Here is a 25,476-nt window from a genome sequence, read left to right as displayed (position 1 = left end):
ATAACCCAGAGGTGGTTATTCTTGGTACTTTCAGGGTTTTTTGAATCATCGACTGATGTCTTCTCCCTTTTCCTGAGTTGATCCCTAAGACCTCCACATGGTCGACCTCAGTTGATCCTCCTTCAGCTGTCCCGAGTGACTTTAATGTCTTCTGAATCATTGATCTCTGTCGACCTCCCTTCCCTGAGCTAGCTAGATTAGACAACAGGTATGCTCAGGAGTTTTGCTCTTTAGGAACATGAACAAGGTCAAACGTAGAGAAAGTTGATCTTAAGATCTGTACGTACCTGAGGTGTGAAGCTAGTTGTGGGTCCTTGGACTGATACTCGCTTGTGACTTGACCGGTGACAAGCAATGAGTCACTTTTTACTAGCAAGCTTTGAGCTCCCAACTCTTTGGCTAGCAACATCTCGGCTATCAAGGCCTCGTACTCAGCTTGATTGTTGCTTGCTTTAAACGCAAATTTGAGGGATTTCTTGATTAAAAGCCCGCTCGACCCTTCTAAGATGACCCCAGCTCCACTCCCTTGTTGATTGGAGGATCCATCTACCGAAAGGACCCAACATAAGTCATTTGGATCGGGCTGGGAGTCCTCAGAAGAAAGTTCTACCATGAAGTCAGCGTATACATGGCCCTTAATTGGCCCCTGTGGTTCATACTATATTTCAAACTCGGATAAATCCACCGCCCAATGGACCATCTGACCTGCTATATCAGGCTTTTGAAGGACTTTGTGAATAGGCATATCGATCATCACGATCATGGTGAAACTCTGAAAGTAGTGGTGAAGTTGCCGAGCTGTAAACACCACGGCTAAGGCGACTTTCTCGATGGCTTGATACCGAGTTTCCGGTCCTTGCAGTACCTTACTCACAAAATAGACGGGCTTCTAGACCTTATCCTTATCTTGTAAAATGACTGAGCTGATTTCCCGATTCGTAATCGCAAAGTAAAGATGCATAGGGGTACCTGGGATTTGCTTACCATGAATAGGGGGACTGGCCAAGTACTCTTTCAACTTGGTGAAAGCTTACTCGCATTCACTAGTCCACACAAAACGGTTGTTCTTCTTAAGACATTGGAAGTAGTGGTACCCCTTGTCTCCACTGGCCGATAAGAAACGTGAGAGGGAAGCCATGCATTTGATGACTTGTTGTACCTCCCTCTCATTGGTCGGGCTCCTCATCCCTATGATTGTGGCGCATTTGTCGAGGTTCGCCTCTATGCCCCTTTCAGTTAGTAGGAAGCCAAGGAACTTCCATGTTTCTACCCCAAACACACACTTATCTACATTAAGCTTTAAGTTGTGAATAACTCTTCCAAATCGAAAATATGTTAATCCTTCCTCTCCGATGTGACGACCATGTCGTCTACATATGCTTGCACGTTTCTCCCGAGCATTGGCCTTGTAGCAGTAATTGGCGACCTCAACCATAAAGGTCGTCTTACTCTCATCCTTCGGGTCATACAAATCTGGTTATACCCCGAGAATGCATCCATAAAGCTTAATAACCGACAACCTGAGGCGTTGTCAACCAAGGAGTCTATGCTCGGTAGCAGGTAAGAATCCTTGGGACAAGCCTTGTTCAGATCAGTGAAGTCGACACACATCCTCCACTTCCCGTTGACCTTCTTTACCAACACAACATTTGCTAACCACTTAGGGTATTTGATCTCCCTTATGTAGCCAGCAACCAGAAGCTTCTGAGTCTCCTCTCAGATGACTAAGCGCTTATCTTCATTGAACTTTCTTCTCCTATGGTCAACGGACTTGACCCTTTCATCCATGGTAAGCCGATGGCAAAGAAAGTCTGGGTCTATCCCAGACATGTCTGGTATGCAATAAACTTTTTGTTCAAAATTACTGTACTGACAATATTTCTGTTATACATATGAAACTATGCCAACACATTTACAAAAATGTACCAGAAAAAACTATACCAACACACTTAAGAATCAATAATAATAACGAATACGTATAATTCAAAGAAAAGCTCAAATGTGGTAAAACCATAAAAGGATAATTATATAAAGCATTATTTAACTAACAAAGAAATATAATTGGAAAATATTCCCATGTTCGGTTCATATTTACCCGAATGTTTCTTCCTTGACCACAATGACCTGAATGTGGTTAGAGGGCTTCTCATTATCACATTCAAAAAATAGTTTTTCACCTTGTCGAAGAACATGTAATTCACAGAATTCCCTCAAACCAGTACCAAATTATACACATCTTATTTCATATTCATCGATTAAAACATTGCATGTGAACTCCTTTAAAGGACCATGGAGAACAACAGTAGTGAACGTCTGTGAGCGAATAAATGTGCCAAACGGAAGAGGAACTTCCTACACAAATTTCCAATTAAAAAAATTATAAATAAATATGAAATAAAAAAATCAAAAAAATTGGAAGCAAGAGAACTATCATCAGGTAAGGTCCATAACATTGGTAGATAGTGGTTGTTAATGTGAAATGACAGAATGGTCCGTCAGACAACAATAGAGCACGATTAATGCCATAAAAAAATATTAAAACAGAAGATGATGAAGCATTTCCATCGTAAACCGTAATATGAAATTTATTCTCACCAACATAACGAAACATTATAAGATGATGTTCAAATTCATAATACTTTGCTAAATATGACCATCCATCCTTAATCACCGAACACAACAAATTCATGTTGTACGTCACAAAATGGATTGTGTTAGATTTGATGGCTACAACAAGATGGGGGGTGAATTGTTTTCAATCTGTTTTCACAAATACTTGGCTTAGAATAAAACTTTTTCAATCAACCCAGAAAAGCAATTTAGAAAGCTAATCAAATTACAAAACAAAACACAAAAGCAGAATTATAACTGGTTAAAATAGCAGTTCAATCAGTTGTTTATGACAACGAAAAACACAAACAGATATTGAGAGAAGGGATAGAGAGAATTACACACAGAGATTATACTGGTTCACTCTATCATAGAGCTACATCCAATCCTCAGTCAAACCACTGAGTTTTCACTATGCAATCAACCATAGATTACACAAACACCACACACAAGAAGGTGACTTTGAATCCCACAAAGCCTACTCACCATTCTTGCACACAACAATCACCTCAAGCCAGAATCCCACTGACTTTACAGGATTTTACACAGTTATACAAAATGTTATATCAACAATTACAAGAACTTGAACAGGATTAGAAAACACCTGGTAAGACACAATATACCAACACCCTATTGATAAGTTCTTTCAAAGACAACAAAGCACAAGGCAATCTTGCTAAAAACTTGGTTGAAACCTTTTCTCAACTAGTTTCGTAATCTCTAAAATCAATCTCAGCTCAGAGTTTCAAAGGTTTCTGTTTCATCAATCTTTAAACGTTTGAACCAAAAACATATTTATAAACCTTGAAATGCTAACGTTAAAGCAAAACTGTATAATCAAATAAGTTAAAACAAATTTTCAAAAAGTTGTTACAAACACACATTTAATTGGTTAAAACCATGAAATAACTGGTTGAATGCTCTTGTCAGTTACAAAACAATTTTAAAATCAACTTTTCCAGCTAAGTTACAAACAACTGATTATTTCGACATTTTAATCGAATGTTTTTCTCTTTGCATGGAAAGACACTTTAATCTTTAAAACTTATTGAAATGAGCTTTGTTTGAGATTTAAAAACTGATCTTGCAAAGATTTTAAACCCAAAACCAAAACCTAAACCTAAGACATCACCCAGCTTCAGGCTTCACTTGGATTTGGCACATCAAAGCTTCCCATCTTCAACAGATTGCACCATTACTGTCTTGAAGAATCCACAACTCACGAAATTGGGTTGCAAACTCTATGACAAAAGCACAATCCACGAAAGAAATATCCTTTACTAAAATTGTATACAATTGTATGATTAATTTTGATAATATTTTGTACAACATTAATGGTAGTTAACTCTAACCTTATAAACAACATACCTCACCGCAGATGTTCATGAAGTTGAATATGTCCTTGGTTGGCAACCTTGGTATTTTACCCTAATCTGAATCTGACATAGTCAGAAGAAGTAAAGAAACAATACAAAGAATTCACAATTTACTAAGTTATATAATATTAGTAATTATTAAGGTCAGACAGTTGGAGTGATATTTTAAGGCCTAACTCCAGAGAATGGATTAATATTAGAAGTCCAAATTAATTGTGAAAGAGATGAACAAAATGTTGCGAAAAGATAAAGCAAGATGAACCCTAAAAAAGTGTATCACTTGCGAAAAACACAACAAACACATAACGAAAAAATAAAAAACACTAGAGAAAACAAACTGTCAAACAGATGAAGAGAAAGGGCGGAAAAAGATAAAAGCAAGAAATAGTGAAGAGAAAAATAATTGTAAAAGAGATGAAGAGAATGGGCAGAAAAAGATAAAATCAAGAAAAATTGAAGTTAAAATCCTATAAATTGCATTAGTTGCGAAAAAAAAATGTAAATAAGATTAATAGAATCCACATAAAAGATAAAAGCAAGCAAATTTAATCAGAAAATCCTAGAAAATGTGAAAAACGTAACAAACATAGAACCAAAAATGTCAAAAACACTGGAGAAATGAAACCGTAAAAGAGATTAATAGAATTCACAAAAAAGATAAAAGAAAACAACTTTGATCAGAAAATCCTAAAAAATGCGAAAAATGTAACAAATGGATAATCACAGATGTTAAAAGCACTAGAGAAAAACAACCGTAAAAGAGATTAAGAGAATTGGGAGAAAAGATAAAAGCAAACAACTTTGATCAGAAAACCCTACAAAACGCGAAAAACGTAACAAACAAAGAACCAAAAGCATGATAAACATTGGAGAAACAAATCGTAAAAGAGATGAAGAGAATCGGCACAAAAGATAAAAGCAAACAACTTTGAACCCTAAACCCTAAATAACGCGCTAAACGTAACGAACAGAGAACCAAAAATGTAAAAAACACTGGAGAAAACAAGCCGTAAAAAAGTTGAAGAGAATCAGCATAAAAGATAAAAGCAAGCAACTTTGAGCCCTAAACCCTAAAAAACACGAAAAATGTAACAAACATGGAACCAAAAATATGATAAACACTTGAGAAATAATGGTAAAAGAGATTAAGAGAATCATCATAAAAGATAAAAACAAGCAACTTTGATCAGAAAATCCTATAAATTACATCACATCTGAACATGTATGATATGGATGAACTAAAAAATGAATAGAAATGATAAAAGAATCACCTGTTCTTCGAAAATGAAAAGAAGAAATGAGAAATGAATGAGTCTCATAAACCTATATATTCTCATAAACCCATCGCGATTGTCATTTCAAAATTCAAAATACGCGCCAAGTGAAAAATATCGAGAAAAAAAAGATTTGCAGCAGTGGTATTGCAAACTGCAGAAGGTGCAGTTGCCAAATTTGTGAAAGAGAAGGCAAAGTAGTTGAAAGAAAAATGAAACGTTTAGAAGAAATGGAGAGAGTTTGAATTTAATGAAGGAAAGAATAAAGAAAGTAAAAAGAAATGATGCTTATATGAGGGTTACATGATTGAGAACACGTGTCAACTTTTTATTAGATGATATTTACTATTTTTTATAAAGAAAATTGATTTTTTTAATCAAAATTTTGTAAATGACACGTGTTAATTTTTACCTTTGGAGTGAACTCTATTTATATTATTTATAAATTATAAATATAGATAAAGATTACACCCACTTACTCCTGCCACATAATTTATCCAAAGTCATAATTGGTTTTGATGAAAAACCGTGTTAAGGTCCAATGATAAGAACCGTGTGCACGCCTTAAAAAAATTTCAGCATAACACAGGTAATAATTATATAATTAATACTCGATGATGTTAAGTCACCAGTCATAGTATATATTATTCATGTTGATTTTGGCTTAGTCCCAAGTCTCACATCGGTGGGTTCATTGTTTGGGAAGGAGGTTTGAAGGTTATAAATTAACATCTCTTCCTTCACTGTTAAATATCCCAATTTGTAATATCTTCTCACATAATAATAAAAGTGAGCTGTTTTTGCTGTGTTCGGAGATTAGGCTAAATTGGCTAAATTCCGTTAACAATTTTCTGGTGTGTTTTTTCCTCTTTATCTCTTTTATTATTCCGCTCTGTTTATTCAATATTATTTGTCGGTAGCTCTGTTAGGGTTCTGTTTTAGTGGGGAAATTACCCGTTTTTCCCAACAAGTGGTAACAAGAGCCAAGGTTCGCCTTGGGTTGTTTGAAATTATTTGTAATATTGAATACTATATTTTGAGTTTGTAATGGAAAATCAAGAAGAAGAAGCGAAGGATGTATCAAGAGTGTCAGGCTCCTCGTCATCATGGTCGAGGTTCCCGGTGTCCACTTTGAAATTGGCGGTGGAAATATTTGATGGCACTGGACATTTTGGTATGTGGCAAGGAGAGGTCTTGGACTCTCTTTTTCAGCTGGGTCTTGATATTGCTATTGAAGGAGAGAAACCAGAAGAGGTGGAGGAGAAAGACTGGAGCATCATCAACCGGTTGGCATGCAGAACTATTTGATCCTGCTTGTCCAGAGAGCAGAAGTATGCTGTAAACAATGAGACTTTTGCACACAAACTGTGGAAGACATTGGAGGACAAGTTTACGAAGAAGAGTGGTTAGAACAAGCTCCTGATGAAGAAAAGGTTGTTCCGATTTGACTACCAACAAGGTACTACTATGAATGCACACATCACTATGTTTAATCAATTAGTAACAGACCTGTTGAATTTAGACGTGAAGTTTGAGGATGAGGATTTGGCTTTGATGTTGTTATCATCTCTTCCTGATGAATTTGAACATTTGGAGACTACGCTCCTTCACGGGAAGGAAAATGTGTCGTTAGATGTTGTTTGTTATGCTTTATATAATCATGAATTGAGAAAGCAGGATAAGATGAAAACCAAATCAACGACATCAGAAGAAGCATTGGTGGCAAGAGGTTGTCAGCAAAGCCAAACAAAGGGGAGAAGAGGGAGGTCTAAGTCTAAAGGTCGAGCCGTTGCCAAAGATGAGTGTGCTTTCTGTCATGAGAAAGGACACTGGAAGAAAGACTGTCCAAAACTGCAGAAGAAAGGGAAGGCTCCACAAGATGCAAATGTTGCAGAATGCAAAAGTGATGTGGAATCAGATATCTCTTTAATTGTCTCGCTTTCAGCATCATCGTATCCAGATGAGTGGATATTGGATTCAGGTTGTACCTATCATACGTGTCCCATTCGAGATTGGTTCTTTGAATTTCAAGAACTTGATGGCGGGGTTGTTTACATGGGTAATGATAATCCATGTAAGACAGTTGGGATAGGTTCAATCAAGCTGCGGAATCATGATGGATCTACCATAATTTTGCGGGATGTACGGTATGTGCCAAAGTTGAAGAAGAATCTCATCTCATTGGGGGCTTTAGAATCTAAAGGCTTAGTTGTGACGATGCGAGATGGAATTCTTAAATCAACTTCAGGAGCATTGGTGATGTTGAAAAGCGTGAGAAAGAACAATCTATATTACTATCAAGGTAGTACAGTGGTGGGGACAGTAGCAATAGCAACTTCTAGCACTAAGAAGGATGTCGAGGCAACGAAGTTGTGGCATATGAGGTTGGGACATGCTGGAGAGAAATCCTTGCAAATTCTTACCAAGCAGGGACTGTTGAAAGGTACGAAGGCTTGCAAACTTGAATTTTGTGAGCATTGTGTTCTGGGAAAACAACGAAGAATGAAGTTTGGCACTGCAATTCACAATACCAAGGGTATTTGGATTATGTGCATTCAGATGTGTGGGGACCTGCCAAGACTCCGTCAATCGGAGGTAGGCATTATTTTGTCACTTTTATGGATGATTTTTCCAGGAGAGTTTGGGGTGTTTACTATGAAGAACAAAAATGATGTGCTTGAAATTTTCCTTAAGTGGAAAGCTCAAGTTGAAAACCATACAGGAAGGAAGATTAAGGTTCTCCAAACAGACAATAGAGGAGAATACAAGAGTGATCCGTTCCTGATGGTATGTCAAGATTGTGGCATAGTTCGACACTTCACTGTTAGAAAAACACCACAGCAGAATGGGGTGTCGGAGCGTATGAACAAGACACTTGTGAAGAAAGTTCGTTGTATGTTGTCTAATGCTGAGTTAGGCAAAGAGTTTTGGGCTGAGGCTGGGACATACGCTCAACATCTCGTCAATCGTTTGCCATCATCTGCTATAGATGGCAAAACCCTGTTAGAGGTATGGTCTGGAAAACCTGCAACTGATTATGATTCTTTGCATATTATCATGTGATTGAATCAAAGTTGGATCCACGGGCAAAGAAGGCTTTTTTCATGGGCTTTAGTCTTGAAGTGAAGGGATACCGTTTGTGGTGTCTAGAGGCAAAGAAGATGATTATCAGCAGGGATGTTACCTTTGATGAATCTTCCATGTTAAAGAAGGTAAATTCAGAAGGAGCTGATAGTACTCCACAACAGGTGGAGTGTGCCCGGAAGCAAGTGGAGTTTGAGCCGACAGTGGTGATCCCAACACGAAATACCACAAGTGACTCTCCTATGGCAGAAGAACAGCAATCAGCGCCAATTGCAGTTAGAAGACAAAGACGAGATATTCAGAAGCCTGCTCGTTTCATGAATATGGTTGCTTATGCACTTCCAGTTGTTGATGACATTCCATCCATTTACCCAAAAGCCATTCTGAGTTCAGAGGGTGGTAATTGGGCAGGTGCGATGGAAGAGGAGATGCAGTCTTTGAAGAAGAACGAGACGTGGAAGCTGGCACAATTACCAAAAGGTAAGAAGGCAATTGGGTGCAAATGGGTATTTGCAAAGAAAGAAGGATTTCCTAATAAAGAAGATGTTCGCTACAAGGCAAGGTTGGTTGCTAAAGGCTTTGGTCAGAGGGAGGGAATTGATTATAATGAGGTATTCTCTCCAGTTGTTAAACATTCCTCCATTCGAATTTTGTTGGCCTTGGTAGCATAGTTGAATTTGGAGCTTGCTCAACTTGATTTAAAGACCGCGTTCCTACACGATGATTTGAAGGAGGAAATCTATATGACTCAACCAGAAGGATACAAGGTTGATGGTAAAGAAGATTGGGTTTGTAAACTTAGCAAATCGTTGTACGAACTGAAACAATCTCTGAGACAGTGGTACAAACGATTTGATAAGTTCACGAAGGATCAGAAGTACAAGAGAAGCAAATATGATCACTGTGTGTATTTGCGCAGACTTGAAGATGGTTCCTACATTTACTTACTCTTATATGTTGATGATAACCTAATTGCAGCAAAGAGCCAAGTTGAGATTGACAGGTTAAAGGCTCAGTTGAGTAAAGAGTTTGAGATGAAGGATTTGGGGGAAGCCAAGAAGATTCTCGGCATGGAGATAAACAGGGACAGAGAGAGGGGAAAACTTTGGCTGTCACATAAACAGTATTTGCAGAAGGTACTACAACGTTTTGGTATACACGAAGATACAAAACCTATAAGTACCCCACTTGCTCCTCATTTGAAATTGAGTAGTCGTTTATCTCCGACGACTGATGAAGAACGATAATACATGGCGAAAGTCCCATATGCTAATGCAGTTGGAAGCTTGATGTATGCAATGGTGTGTACGAGACCAGATATTTCACAGGCTGTGAGTGTTGTTAGCAGGTACATGCATGATCCGGGCAAGGGTCATTGGCAAGCTGTGAGATGGATTCTACGGTACCTCCAAAATACCTTAGATGTTGGATTGGCATTTGAGCAAGATGAATCACTTGGTCAATGCATAGTTGGATATTGTGATTCTGATTATGCAGGTGATTTGGATAAGCGACGGTCTACAACTGGCTATTTGTTCACTTTAGCAAAAGCGTCAGTTAGTTGGAAGTCTACCTTGCAGTCTACGGTGGCTTTGTCTACGACAGAGGCAGAGTATATGGCGATTACAGAGGCTGTGAAGGAAGCAATTTGGCTTCATGGGTTGCTTAAAGACTAGGGAGTTGGTCAGAAACAACTTGAGTTATATTCTGACAGTCGGAGTGCTATTCATTTAGCAAAGAATCAAGTCTTTCATGCACGGACGAAGCACATTGATGTTCGTTATCACTTTGTGCGTGAGATTCTCGAAGAAGAAGAGATTGTTCTCCAAAAGATTCACACTACGGAGAATCATGTAGATATGCTAACCAAGGTGGTTACAAGGGCCAAGTTTGAACATTGTTTAGACTTGGTTAATATCTTGCACATTTGAAGTTGGCGCCCGGAGACGCAAATTTGAAGCACTGCAAAGTTTGTTTTTGTTGTGCTCGGAGATTAGGCTAAATTGGCCGAACTCCGTTAATAATTTTCTGGTGTATTTTTTCCTCTTTATCTCTTTTCGGGTAGCTCTGTTAGGGTTCTGTTTTAGTGGGAAAATTACCCGTTTTTCCCAACAATTCATATATATCAATTTCTTATAATCTTTAATTTCTTATTTATTTTTCTCTCTCTTTTTTACTTCACTGCAGAGAAGTATGGTAGAGATTTACTGTACATTGGTCTTACTGTGTTATCCACTAGATCCCTATATCGTGTTCATTAAAAAAAAATAATAACAAAAGAGATAAAGCAGTTCCTCACATCCGTACAAATTTTACATACTCTTCCATTCATATATATGTTAAAAGACATTATTTTTTGTAATTAACACAGTGATGATTCATAACACGCGGCAAATTCAAATATCAATCACAAATTTCTTAAGTTGAACTTGTGCATAATTTAGGCAATTTAAATTATATGTTTTGCTCTTAAAACATCAATCGCAAAGTTACTAGTATACTATTTTGCCATAAACATTAACTATATGCTGCTGCAAATATATATATATATATATATATATATATATATATATATAAGTTTTATCACTATTATTATTGGTTGTGACATTCCATACTTTTATTTGTTTTAACATTTATTTATTTATGTTAAATATAAAATAAATGTTTAAATCTAAATGAAATATAATTAAATACGAAATATAATTAAAACATGTTCTTTAAAGTTATTTAAATTTTATATCAGAAATAAATAAAAAAAACATCATGTTACATTCTTAATAGGAAGGAGTAGCTTGGCTGAAAAGGTCTGAAAAGAAAAATAAGTAAAATTTTCCTTTTAAACTTGTGAGCTATTTAATGGTGAGTTTAGACTAAAGTACTGAAAATTAAATGAATATTTACCTACAAAATATTCTATAAAGTTTTTCTACATAAAACTCTCTTAGTGTAAGCTTCTGGTAATAAGTTCACCTTTAAAAGAATCTTCAATTAAATCCACCTATAGAAAACTCTGATTAAGCAAGATTTTACAAAATTTTATCATAATTTTATTCTAAAAAAAATTATTGAAAAATTAAAAAAAAAATTAAATTATTCTTAATCTCATTTTTTTTTTTAGAATTTCTCATCTTTATTGATTTTATTAAAATTTGTTATTCAAGTATTTTTTCATATTGCACTTTCAAATTTTAAACTTCTACATATTTTATCGTAAATAGTTTAGCTTCATTAATTGAATGCTAACGTGATAGACCGATGATCATGCGAAAATAAATAAGGTTGTCAGCATTATGGTTAATGTGGTGAAATAATTTAATTTAATTTTTTTGAGAAGTCACTTTAAAAAAATTCACACATTTAAACACTCCATTTTTTTCACATTTTATCTTTCTCTATATTATAGGATTCTACATTCAAAACAAAACAATGAAACTCGTTCTTACGGAATTTGGCTAGTAGAAAATCAAAATACAAAATCTTCTTTCAAAATAACACTTTGCATCGAACAACTAATTTTGATATAAACTATTATTTAAATAGTTCGGTTGTTGTTTTTTATATTTACAAGTTACCTGAACTAATAATCTTATCAAAATTTGTAATCTTATAAACTAATCTTACAACTTATAACTATCCAATGCAATGGTAGGGATATATGATTGTAGTGTTGTGGTACTTAACATAGAAAAAGTGCAGAGAGTTTGAAGAAGAAAAAGCAGAGGGATGTGGGTGGGTGGGATTGGGAAGTAGAGTGTAATAATTATATGGCATGAGATATCTGTTAGGGAAGGCAATTGACATGAGCCAAGTTAGTCAGAATTAGGCAGAATGATGCATAAAACAACAATTTTTGGTTGGTTGGTATTACTTAACTCCATCCTAAAAAACAATCATTCTTTTGGGGTCCTATAAAATTTATTCTCATAATTCAACTACTTAAGCTTTTGTATGAAGCAGAAGAGAGCGATTTCCTGTTTGTTGCACAACATTTGCCTCAAAGAGTGATCTGTTTGGTGAAATGGATAGAAAGCAAGAACAGGAGAAGGAGAACTCAAACATGTCTAGCATTGATGTTACTATAATAACTCCGAAAGTCCCAAAAGCAGTTTCACCTGTTTCTTCTGCAGCAGAGGGGGACACCTTAAGGAGGCCACGTGGAAGGCCAGCAGGGTCCAAAAACAAGCCTAAGCCACCCATAATTGTGACCAGAGATAGTGCTAATGCACTGAAGGCTCATGCCATGGAAGTGAGTTCAGGGTGTGATGTGAATGAAAGTTTGTTGAACTTTGCAAGGAGAAAGCAACGTGGCCTTTACATACTCAATGGGACAGGGTGTGTAACAAATGTAACACTGCGCCAGCCAGGCTCATCTGGTGCCATTGTGACCCTTCATGGTAGGTTTGAGATTCTGTCACTGCTGGGATCAATCCTTCCCCCACCAGCCCCTCCAGGGATCACAGGCCTCACAATTTACTTGGCTGGTGCTCAAGGGCAAGTTGTGGGAGGTGCAGTGGTTGGTGCTTTGATTGCTTCGGGCCCTCTTGTAATCATGGCTGCATCATTCATGCATGCTACTTTCGATCGTCTGCCTTTGGAAGATGATGAACTTGCTGCTGCAATGCAGAATCAGCATTACCAAAATGGACGCACCCACCATCTTGATATCTCTGACTTGTATGCAATGCCACAGAACCTGCTCATGAATGGTACAATGCCCCCAGAGATATACTCCTGGGCACCAGGGCGGAACTTGTCAAAAACATGAAACTTAGCTCACTCTTGGTTAGTTGTTGTCTTACATCCATACAATGCAGTTTAGTGTAGCTATTATGTCTCCAGGTTCTTGTACAAGCAAGGGGTCTTCTAAGGTTGACGCTGCTAAACAAGATGATATGCTTAATTCTTCATGCTTATTCTACTGTATTAACAATTATTTTAGCAAATCAATGAGTGTTATGATTTTCAATATAATAAGATCTACTTTTCAGAGTTAATACTATTTACTGCTGAATTTGGTGTCACAACTTCAAAGCAAAACATGCATGAACCACACAAGTTTTTCATTGGTGATGGGGTGTGAACCTAACCTGCTAGACTTGTATACTTTAGGTGCCACTAGACTAAACCACCTAACAGTAAAAGTTGAACAAGCATTAACACTGAATAACTTTCTTTTTTTTCTGGAAACCTAAAATAAGGATTTGGATCAACTTATGCTTAGGTCAGCGCTGCAGACAGACCTAGATTCAAATTTGTACAAGTATTAACAGATACCAGTATTCTAATTGCTGATAAAAAAAATAAACCAGTATTCTAATTAAATTACCAAAACATGACTGGAATAATTTTGGGAAGGCATAGAATAACAATAATCAAAATATAGGCACTTTTTCCCCTGATCAAACTATAAATCCCAGGGTATAGACAAGCAAATTGGATATTCGGTTGGATTGTGAGATCCTCATATATTGTATTGTAACTCTTCTCTGTATCAAAGCTATTTCCTTACACACAGCTTGGCTTTTAAATTTCACAATTTCATCACTTTGGAGATGTTCAATCTTGAAGTGCAAAACCGGAGTCAGTCATTCAGTAAAGAGTAAATTTCTCGATCTTTAGGGTGTAGCCTCCCCCCTGCCAAGAACTCATGAACCTCTCCATGTAGTTCTATTGAACTGCATCCTGGTTCCTTCTCTACCAATCTTTCCTTCATCAAAATTCTGTGCTCCAAAGCCTCTTCAAATTGGTTGGATGCAGCCTGAACATTGGACATAAGTAAATAGCCACTGGCTTCCCTCGGATTTAACTCAAAAACTCTTTGTGCAGCTCTTTTTGCAATTTCTACATTCCCATGCTTCCTACAAGATGAGAGCAAAGATCCCCATATGATAAAATCTGCCTCTATGGACATACCCTTTATTACTTCTTCTGCTTCTTCAAGGAGCGCAGCGTGACCTAGCACTTCAACCAAGCAAGTGTAGTGTTTTATTGATGGCTCAATCTCATACTTATCCATCATGAGGGCAAAATAGTCCCTTGCTTCTCTTACTGCTCCTAAATATTTGCAAGCAGTTAAAACACCAATGAAACTTACACAGTCTGGCTTTATATTTGAGGATTCAAGCTTAGAGAAGTACTCAATTGCTTCTCTCTCGTGACCATTCAAGGCTAGTCCTATTATGATGGAGTTCCAACATGGTAATCCTCTTGTGGGTGATGCCGCAAACACTTCAACAGCCTTTTCAATAGATCCACACTTGCAATACATGTCAATTATTGCCGTGAGAACAATGACATTCAACTTAAAATTACCCCTTTTTATATAATCATGAACCCATTCCCCATGTTGAAGTGCTCCTAAATGGGCACAAGCACTTAACAAGCTCACCATTGTAAATTCACTAGGCTCAACCCCTTCTTCCTGCATCTTGCGGAAAAGCTCCAATCCCTCCGTTAGCCTCCCATTCCTAACATATCCACTAATCATAGAATTCCAAGAAACTGCTGTTCTTGTGGGCATGTTATCAAACAGCCGCCTAGATTTATCAACTTCCCCACACTTAGCAAGCCCCATAATCATTGAATTGCAAGCTACCACATCAAGTTCCAATGGTTCATCAAACACTCTTCTAGCCTCACTCATTAGCCCACTATTAGCATACATGTACAAGATGGTATTACTAATAAACTGGTCTTTTTCAAGACCCAATTTTACAACCCTCCCATGAAGCTGAGCTCCATCATGGCCAGCACCCAATTGAGCATAAGCCTTGAAAACAGAAGGGTAAGTGAGCCGTTGGGGCTCAACAGCAGAATACAACATATCAACAAAAAGAGAAATTGCAAACTGAGGGGTTGAGCTCCGAGAGAAGCCTCTGATGATTGTGTTCCAACAATAAAGATTTGGGTTTGGAATCCCGGTGAAGACCAAGTAAGCATAGTTGATGTCCCCAGATGAAGAGGCACAGAAAGTGAGAACACGGCTAGCGGCAATGTGGTCAAGAGCAAGGCCAGTTTTGATGATGTGGGGATGAATCTTTTGGAGGTCTTTCATGTTGGTGCATTGGTTTTGGAGCATGGTAAGGCATGGGTGGTCAGAGATGAAGTTTGCTATGGAGGGTGATGATGATGGAGGAAGTGCAGAACAGAGAATTGGCATTGTGTGGTCACCAAACTGTGAAACAGAAGATGATGATGATGACGACGACGACCACGAGGAATCTCACGGACCAATGTTTATCAGTACACAACTTAATTTCTACAAAAAGATTATGTATTTAACTACTCATAATTAACCATCAAAATGTATCAATTATAATAAAAATTGAGAAAAAAAATGCTAAGACATTCTAATATTACCGTTACTGAGACACCGTGTCAGAAGAACATGAGAAATATCTGAGAGGACTCCATCATAGTATATGTACTCAAATTTTATCAAGATTCATAACAAAATGTTTCTTTTGGGTTAACTAGAGATACACCAGAATAATTGTTCAATTCACTGTGTTTATAGATATCCAAGTAAATATTTATATTTTCTATATGTATTTTCTTTCAAATAAATAAACCTATTTAAGGTGCTGTTAAACATTAAAATGTAGACATCTCTCAGAGATTAATTCCTTCCATTAGAAAGGTTAAAAACCAATATTTTCTTGTATACAAGAGTTAAAAACATATCTAATCTTCCGTGAAAATTTGTTTTGAAACAACATTAAACAACCTTATTGATTATTGAGTAAGAACATTGTACAACCAAATACACAAGTAACTAACTGTTAGAAAGGTTTCACTCTATATTCTAACAGAGTTGTGCAGGTTAAACATATGTTGTTCATGTCACTTCAACTAACTTTAACAGTGCAACTCAATTTAATGCCACAATTTGTGTTAAAGTAGCTTAACAAACTCTGGTTGGCGATGCTGTGTGAACAAAAACTCTGGCGGCGTAGGGCTTTCTCCATGGTAACTTTAGGCCATTGTGTCAAATCATATTGGTGTCTATCCACTTGCTGATTATCACATGGTCCACACCCACATGAACGCCTATAAACTTCTCCATATTATAATCTCATACAAAAGTAATATTTCAGTACACAATTTGTGATTTATAATATAAGATATTTTTATCGATTTCATATAAAAATTGAAATTTTAGAAAAAATTGGGATTGTAGATTGATATAAATTGCCAATATATCACTTTTCTACAAAAGTATGCATCAGAGCCTTATATTACTTGTGTGAGGCTTTTGGATGTTTATACTAGTTGTGATAAATTCAGTATCTATTCCTCTCTTCCTCTTTTGTTTCTCTTTTAGCCTATCAAAATGATATATTAAAAAATTAGATTTTTCTTTGACACTCTAGTAAAGTAGTGTTTTTTTATAGCAGCTTTATGTCTGAACAAAATTTATTACACAATCTGTAATGGAATGAAGTAACAATAAATGCTAAAATTAGCAAATATTCCAAATAATCTTGACATGATGCAAGTAATTTAGAGTGGGAATTCAGTGACTCGGACACAATTAGTTTTCACTTGAAGAAAGTTAGACTTTTGGGGTGATGGACAAACATGGGACATTGGTTGGACTGCAACATCATGGCTACCCTTCTTTACAACAAATATGTAATCAGTTAAAGCACAAAATTATGAAAAAAAAGCTGACAGTACAATCAAATGGCAGTAATAATCTTCTTCCCCATCTTTTTGCTTCTTCTCTTGGCTTGAACCCTCCAACACTCTCACTCACCACACCCCATCTGTTATTTCTTAAATCCTCTCCTTTGTCTCTAACAACCACACATACTCTTTCACCACTAGTATATATACTTTTAGTTGCATGATTAGCCCACAGAACAAACATCTTCCCTTTTTTTCTTCTATAGACCATTCACCACCTTTCATCATATCTTCCTTTCTCTTCATTGATTCGAAGGAACAACTACTGTAACCGGAAAACTACATTGATGAGCAGGTGCTAAAGAAGAAGCTGAATAGTAAAATCAAACATGGAAAGGAGTGTGTTTTACTTTGCTATATCTCTCCTAGTGTGTCTATTCCTCTGTTCAGGTAATCCCCTTTCTCTGGTTCGTTCTATAGTTCTTTTATCTTCTCTCTCATTTTGGTTTTAGCTCTACTATTCGAAAATGTAGCTCAGTTGCTTCTGGTTTAAGATACTGTTTCTTAACTCTCACTGTCTTTGCCTCTCATTTTCATTCTGTTTTTCAATTGCTTATTCTTTATCTTTTGCACATATTCTGTGTTTTTCTCTTTAACTGATATTCTTTTGGACCCCTTGAACATTTTTTGAATTCTGAAACCACAAAACGCTTTGCCTTCTCTCAAGTTTGACATTTCAATTGCTTTATTCTCTTCTAGTTTTTCAGTTCAACTAGTATCAGTAAGGATATACATGTTCACTGATTTGGTGCAAATCACTTTTTTTCCTTGGTTACTCCATCCTGGCTTCTTTCTGTTGGAATATAGTTTCCCAATTTAGTTTTCAACTTTTTTATGGATAATAATTTCCCTGGATCAAAATATTGTCTCTTGTATTATTCCATTAAATACTTGTTCCAGCAATTATAGAGCACGCACACCATAGAAAAATTTAAACAAGTCCTTTTCTTGCTCATTTTTCTGGGGTTTCACATAGGACAGTTGCATCCAACCTTTCTCCCGTTTCACCGTTTCTTGGAAAGATACAAAGGGCCCAACTGCTTTGACTTCTATGTCTCTCTCTACATAGGATACCCTACCTGTCCTTAACTGCCATCTACATGCCCTATTTCAAGTGGTTGCCTTTTGAAATAATAGAGAGATTTAAGGTCCTAAATATAACCACTAGACTGTTTGAATCAAAATTTTCACAACTTTTCTAATGAATAGCATAACAGATTTTGTTTTGCATACAGGATAAATAAATGCAATATTCTTGTAGGCAAAATTTGAATACAGCTATACTTTTTTTTACCCTTTTTGAAACTGAAACAGAAAAGGCTTAAACTGATTTCATATCTATATTTGATTCTTCACATGCTTTAGACAAAGTAGGACAGAACAAAAGTAACTCCATTGTCATTTCAAACACAGGTTCAAGTAGGACAGTGAAGGAAGTAACTGGACATGTGAATGTACTAGGACATGACCAAGGGAAACAACAATTAACTGAGTCAATTTCTACAGTCCAAAGGGATATTACCACTCCCATTCCAACCATTCCCAACTTAATTCCCACCACCCCCACCAATTCAACATCCCCATTCCTCAATCCCAATTCCAATCCAGACACTCTCTCTCCAGCCTCCACATTCCCTTTTACCACTCCCACCACCATGAATTCCCCATTGTCTTCAGGTGCAAGCTGGTGTATTGCTGGCCCAACTGCCTCACAAACTACCTTGCAAGTTGCATTGGACTATGCCTGTGGCTATGGTGGTGCTGATTGCTCAGCAATTCAACCTGGTGGAAGCTGCTACAACCCAAATTCCATCAGAGATCATGCTTCTTATGCCTTCAATAAGTACTATCAAAAGAATCCTGTCCCAAATAGCTGCAATTTTGGTGGAACTGCTGTCATCATTAGCACTAACCCAAGTAAGGCTTTTGCTGCTATGACTCTCCTTGTAACTTTTTTCAACCATGTTACAGGCATTTTAATTTTAAAACAAGTCGTCAAATTGTTGGGTAAATTAAAAATTGAAATAAAAATTAGCCTTAAATATATTTTATTTCCTTTTTTTCAGCTTTGCCATATTTGTAAAAAGGTTCACAAATTTAACCTTATTATTTTAATTGTAAAATTTAGGTAACGCCTAAAAGTTGAGATAACACTGATAAAGTTCCACTTTAATATATTATACCATGTCACACTAGAAATTTGTATGAAACAATACATATTAATTGTGTATAAAAAATAATTTGTGAAAAAGTCGGAAAAAAAATTGTAATTGAAGCTCAACATTAAAAGGTGAACTTTACTAGTAAATGATAGTATTATAAAAGAAAAGGAGAGCAGAAAATTAGTAGTAGAAGTGTTTGCATAATTGATTCACAGACATGTAGGATTGTAGGGTCACCTGGGTTGGTAATCAGACACATCCCTGTTCATGATTTGAATGGACTGTAGACTGTGAGTTGGGGTTGGGGATGCATGAGCTAAAACCATTTGAGTGATGCAAAAGTCAAACTTTTTTTCAACTTTTTTGGAAGCAGCATCTTCAAAGCATCCTTTATGTACTGTCACAAATATCTAACTATTGCTGTTTATCACAACCGGTAGAATACTGATAATTGTGAATTCAAAATGAAGTAACATCATGCTTTGGACAAAATACATGAACTCATTGTTTAGGAAAAATGATTATTTTAGGTCATATTTAGCCTATTATAAATTTGTAATAATCACTCCCACCTCTCACATGTCCAACTTTCAACACCTTCATCTACTACTGCACAAATCATGTACATTTAAATTTGATGTATATTTTTGTTTTGTTTCCAGCGCACAACACGCTATAAACCTCAGCAATATTTGGTTGTTGAGAACATTTGATGAATGCATTTACTTGTTTTGCAGGTACTGGGGCATGCCAATATCCATTCACTAGGTGGCCCTTCCTTGCCCATATATAATTATACATACTTTCATTTATTTTGTTTTCTATAGTCTGCAGATATATGGTTTCATTTTGTTATTATGTTGCAGCAATTGGAAGAGAAAATATTATCATATAGCTACTAACTCGGTGTCTAAAACTGCAGTACTAGTACATCAGTGTTGAACACAACAAACTCAAACGGTGCAAACGTTTTTGGTTCAGTGCCAGTGCCCACAAACCCCTCTCCCTCTGCTGCATCACCTGACACATTAAATAGCTTTGCAGATATTTGTGTCATTCTGTGGATAATTTCATCTTTGGAAATAAATTATCTCTAAAATGGTTGAGAGTTGGATGTACTGCTCTGAGCAAACAAATTTTGCCCTTTTACAGGCTTTTTTGGAAACACAAAAAGCAAATAGTAGCCGCATGACCATCAACAGCACATAAATGGTAGAAAAACATGGTACAGAGAAAAGGCAAATTAAGATGATGGACAGTTGTAGAGACATACATTACTGTACATACTTTTTTATTTAGTTTTCTGTGTTGTTCACATTTCTCTGTTGAATTGTTAGAACTTTTAAGAAAATAACATAGCTTTGAAGTTGCATTATCTGTTTAATCATATAGATCAGAATCAGTTTTGCTGTCTAAAACTCAAAAGTCTAACATATACAGTGACAGAGTCAAAGACAAACATGTTTTCTGGTATGTTTTACTTTACACTTAAATTAGAAACTTGAAAAGCAAAGAGTAATGATTACCTATATATTATATATCACTAGGATAGAAAATTTTAGACAACTTCAATAGCATTGTTTTTACACAACTTTACACTATAGTTGTACACAGATGGATTTAAATCTAACTCAGTGATTGAGATGAATGTTAGCATTACAAAAGAGTGTGTATAGTGGAGGGTGCGATTGGTTCACATGCCATGTACTGATATCCTACAAGGCATAGGTCCCCATACTCATTGCGTTTCTGGCATACAACTTTTGTAGCCATGACAATAATTGAAATTGATTTGGTGGATGATGAGTTTGGTAAATTCCCACACATATTAAACTGCATGCAGAGAAGGAAGAGGATAAACAGTGTCATGCCATATTCCAACCACTGCAGTGGTTAACTTTTTTCAGTCACTACACAAAACAACCAACAACCCTCTTTACCTTCACCAGTAATGACCTCCACCACCTTCTAGAAACACATGTCAATCACCATCTGTCATTTGCAGAGGATTTTTTTAAAAATTAAATCATGTTTTAGAGTGTAAATAAGTATAAGAAGCTAAGTTAAATGTATTTATTATCACTGTTGTAAATTTAAAAATAGTTATTATAAATATTCACTGTGTGTGATAATTCACGTCCTGGCTAAATTTAAATAACAATTGTTTTAAAATGGAGTGGACTTCAGAATTATCAGTTGGGCCTCACTTTTTTTGCCGCCAAATAATTTTATTGTCCCTTTCTTTTATATTTCGAAATTAAATTTTACCTCTCTCAAAATAAAAATAAAAATAAATATTTTACGGTTTTAACAAAATATAGGGGGAAAAATTGTTGTTTTTAATCAAAGATGTTTTTAATTATCTTTGATGACAAAGGGTTATTCAATTTGAACAATAGTTTCCAGGAAAAAATAAAATATATATTTTAATCTACTTGAGACATAAGTAATAATATTAAGAGTTGACTTAAATTTATTTATTTTTTACAAAAATAATTTTAAGATAAATATTGTTTCCACTTATATATTTTGTAAATTGGTATGTAGGATGTCCAAAACAACCTTCTCCGGTTAAGTATATATATTTTAAGTATGGAATGGATATTTTGTTACTATATTGAAAAATAAGTTTAAACTTCATTATCATAAAATTAAGGGAGAAATTATTTCAAGTATATATTATATAGTTGACATGTAATCTTCAGCTAATATTATGAAATTATAAATTTATCTTTAACTTTATTATAAAGGAAAAAATATCAAAGTTTTTAAAATACAAACATTTTTTTCATCTGTAGTTAAAAATAAAGTTAAACACAATTAACAACAATTAATACACTGAAGTGTCGTTAATAATAGAATTTGAGATAACAACGATTACTCTAATGAATTGTCGTTATAAAACTAAATATAATTAAAAACCCTTAAAATCCATGCTCGCACTCACTTTTTTTCTCCCTTGCGCTCACTCTCTTCTCTCTTCTGCATCGCTCGCAACTCCATAATCGTCGCTATTAAGCTCTCCATTGTTGCCGACACCGTTCCTTGAGCTCTCATCTCTCCACACAAAACCTCTGATCCACCCTCACACCCTTGCATCGCCGTCAAACGGCTTCTCTTCTTCGTGGACAAGCAAACAGTTGCCTCCAACTCCGCAATCATCCTTCACCTCCGCACGCGGACAACACCTTCTTCCGCATACTGCCCAGCACCTCTACTACACAATTATAAAAATATATTTTTTCTAATAATTATATTGCTCTAAAGAGAATGCTTTCAAATCATTATTCAGATACGAAAAGATCACTTTACCTTTTGTTTTTTAAATAACATCACACGGGTGAGAACCCTGTGGATTGAGTAAGTAACTAGGTCGTGAAATCAAAAATAATTTTGGATTTATCATGAAAAAGTATTCAATAAAATACAGCTACTGTCAAAATCAGTCACCATCAAACGTGTCTCCACAAGAACTAGCCGTTACTATCACTCATTTATCATCATAATTAGAATTTTTTTCTACCATAACATATATTCTTCTCATCTATCATCATAATTAGATATTTTTTCTACCATAACATGGATTTTTTTTTTTCATTTATATGGTATACAATTTTTTATTTAGGTTTGGTTGTTGAAAATTCGAATTCTGATCTTAGATTAACTGATCCGACACCAAAAAATCAGTAGGAATTTTGTTTTTGGAGAACTGAAATTTGAACTGGTTTTTTAAATTTTTTTCGTTCTGATTTATTAAATAATATGAAGGGGGATATTTTGAAAAAAATTATAGAAATATATCGATCATCACAACACTAAAGTATTTATATTTTACTAATTGTTTATCTGTTTAATTTTAATTTTATTTATTTTTATCTAATTACGTGTATTATTTTTATAATTAATTCTTCAAATATTTTCTTATTTATTATACTTTACTTCTTTGAAAAAAATTATATAAACAAATTATTAATATAAGTAAACTAAATCGTAAGGTAATACATTTTTCAACCTAATTTTTAATTTATTTATCATACAAATGTCAATTATATTTACCTTCATAAATTGATGAGCATTTAATCAAGTTCCTTAAAAAAAATTACTTGAAAAAATTATTTCTATACGTTTTTAATTTTCGTTTTATAAATACTTGTTGTAATTCATCGTACGTAACAAATTTTAAGTATAAAAATAATTAATTATTATATTAATTAAATTAAATATTTATTTTAGAGACTAAGAAAATTACTACATAAAGTAGTTTTTATAATTAATAAGTAATTTATTAATTATAAAATTAACTCAAATATTAATATTTTTTTAAGTTATAAAATAATATATAATTTAATTAATATAATGATTAATTATTATTTTTCTCTAAACTTAGTTTTTATTTATTGATTTTTTTTTTGAAAAAATTCAATATTTTCACATGTATTTCTTTCTTTTAGTTATTCTTTTTACATATTTACATATTTTTTCAAATTATATTTCTTAAAAATATGTGCACTTTAATTCATTACTTTACTAAAAAGTTATTAAAAAGAAATTAATTTTAAAGAGAATAAATAATTAATTATTATATTGACTAAATTAAATATTATTTAAAAATTATAAAAATTATTAATATTTAAAATAGTTTTTATTATTAATAAAAATTTTAAATTGATGTCTTAGTTACAAGATTTTAGTTACTTAATTAGAATCTAAAATAATTGGTATCTTGATAGCTAATTAAATACTAAATTAGAAACTAGTTATAAATATTATTAAAAATATAAAATAATTTAGATACAAATAAATTTTTGATAAATAATAGTAGTTATTTTTTATTTTTCTCTTAAATTAGTTATTATTTAATAAAATTTTTAGTGTTTATAAAAAAGATTATTCATCTAAATTTATGTCACACACACCTATTTTTCAAAATTAGTATATTTTTTTCACCACTCAATAAATTTAATTATCTCACGTACATTTCAACTTTTCTTACAATCCTTTATTTTTTTCATAAAATTTCTCTTGTTTAAAATTTTATCTATTATATATATAAATATTTTTTACCTAATTTTTACTTCTCTAAATAATTTAATTCTACACACTTAATAAATATAATTTAAATTTATTTTTATTTTTAAATTTAATTTTAATACTTCTTCCAAACACTTTTTTTTCAATTAAAATACTCTTATAATTTTTCTCCAAAAAATTTCCCTTCCTACTATTTAATAAATTAAAATGTAAAAAAAAAAAACTCAAAATTGGATTCCCAAAAATCGAATTCTAACTTATTTTAAGATTTAGGGTTTAGATACCAAATCAATTAATCCAAAATAAGAATTCAACTTTTTAGGATTTAGGTTTATATACCAAATCAAGTAATCCAAAGTAAGAAATCAACTTTCTGAAAACTGAATTCTAAGCTAAATAGAAAATCTTGTTATCTAGGTAAATATAATGCAACTTTCTGAAAAGTGAATTCTGACCTAAATAAATTTTTTTTCCTATCTATGTAAATATAATGCAACTTTTTGAAAATTGAATTTCGTTTAAGATCCCACATCCATTAGAGATTATGACATTTCATTGTATACAAGCGGGTGCAAACCTCAACCTCATGAGCCGATTTTATGGGGCTGAGTTAGGCTTAAAGTTCATTTTATAATATGGTATCATAGTCATTTAAAGCATATCATATCGAGTGTTTGGTGGCCTTATCAGGCCATCCGTTATCGGACCGTTATCGGACCACCCATAATATGTTATCCCACGCACAAGAGTGATTTGGACAGGTATTATAGGTGAAATTTGAAATTATAGAAATAGGGTGATTTTTAAGAATGATTGTGTTGATCTTGTACCGCCCAGGTAGTCGGAAGTGATTCCAACGGCGTGCTGATAGAACAGTCCCTGAGGTTTGCCTTCAAAGCCAACAACAATCAGGCAGAGTATGAGGCGTTGATCTCCTGAATCTTGCTGGCCAAGGAGATGGGAGCTAGGGTGCTGATGGCTAAGAGTGACTCGTTATTAGTCACGGGACAAGTAACAGGCGAGTTCCAGGCCAAGGATCCACAAATGGCGGCTTACTTGGAGTATGTGCAGGAGTTGAAGGGTTCCTTTGTCTCGTTTGAAGTGGTGCATGTGCCCAGAGAGCAGAATGCCCGAGCTGACTTGCTAGCTAAGCTCGCCAGTTCGGGCAAGGGGGGTAGGCAGAGGACGGTGATCCAAGAAACTCTGAAGACGCCTAGAACATTTGTGGCAGACCACTTGGTTCTTCAGATA

The 25,476-nt window shown here is 34.6% G+C and overlaps 3 protein-coding genes across 3 annotated transcripts; 2 read left to right on the top strand and 1 right to left on the bottom strand.

The window, feature by feature from the left end:
* The first annotated feature begins 12,184 nt into the window (after positions 1-12,184).
* LOC137824336 (AT-hook motif nuclear-localized protein 16) lies at positions 12,185-13,338 on the top strand. Its single transcript, XM_068629938.1, has one exon. It carries the CDS (start codon positions 12,363-12,365, stop codon positions 13,107-13,109), a length of 747 nt encoding a protein of 248 aa, XP_068486039.1. The 5' UTR covers positions 12,185-12,362; the 3' UTR covers positions 13,110-13,338.
* Positions 13,339-13,633: 295 nt separating this feature from the next.
* Positions 13,634-15,503, bottom strand: LOC137824335 (pentatricopeptide repeat-containing protein At2g42920, chloroplastic). Its single transcript, XM_068629937.1, has one exon. The coding sequence runs from the start codon at positions 15,501-15,503 to the stop codon at positions 13,926-13,928; it is 1,578 nt and encodes a 525-aa protein (XP_068486038.1). The 3' UTR covers positions 13,634-13,925.
* A 1,321-nt stretch (positions 15,504-16,824) lies between these two features.
* LOC137824334 (PLASMODESMATA CALLOSE-BINDING PROTEIN 5-like) lies at positions 16,825-20,569 on the top strand. Its single transcript, XM_068629936.1, has 4 exons — positions 16,825-17,422; positions 18,446-18,949; positions 19,932-19,962; positions 20,117-20,569. Exons 1-4 carry the CDS (start codon positions 17,362-17,364, stop codon positions 20,289-20,291), a joined length of 771 nt encoding a protein of 256 aa, XP_068486037.1. The 5' UTR covers positions 16,825-17,361; the 3' UTR covers positions 20,292-20,569.
* The last annotated feature ends 4,907 nt before the right edge of the window (positions 20,570-25,476 follow it).

The sequence above is a fragment of the Phaseolus vulgaris genome, chromosome 8 (genome assembly GCF_000499845.2).
Source record: "Phaseolus vulgaris cultivar G19833 chromosome 8, P. vulgaris v2.0, whole genome shotgun sequence".
NCBI lineage: Eukaryota > Viridiplantae > Streptophyta > Magnoliopsida > Fabales > Fabaceae > Phaseolus > Phaseolus vulgaris.
Note: the sequence above shows the minus strand (reverse complement) of the source record. Positions and strands in the feature narration are given on the sequence as shown.

Excerpts from the sequence above, each read along its gene's own strand:
- LOC137824336 (XM_068629938.1), top strand. The coding sequence starts at position 12,363 with ATGGATAGAAAGCAAGAACAGGAGAAGGAGAACTCAAACATGTCTAGC.
- LOC137824335 (XM_068629937.1), bottom strand. The coding sequence starts at position 15,503 with ATGCCAATTCTCTGTTCTGCACTTCCTCCATCATCATCACCCTCCATA.
- LOC137824334 (XM_068629936.1), top strand. The coding sequence starts at position 17,362 with ATGGAAAGGAGTGTGTTTTACTTTGCTATATCTCTCCTAGTGTGTCTA. Across the intron at positions 17,423-18,445 it reads GTGTCTATTCCTCTGTTCAG|GTTCAAGTAGGACAGTGAAG; the intron begins GTAATCCCCTTT and ends TTTCAAACACAG. Across the intron at positions 19,963-20,116 it reads TGCCAATATCCATTCACTAG|TACTAGTACATCAGTGTTGA; the intron begins GTGGCCCTTCCT and ends CTAAAACTGCAG.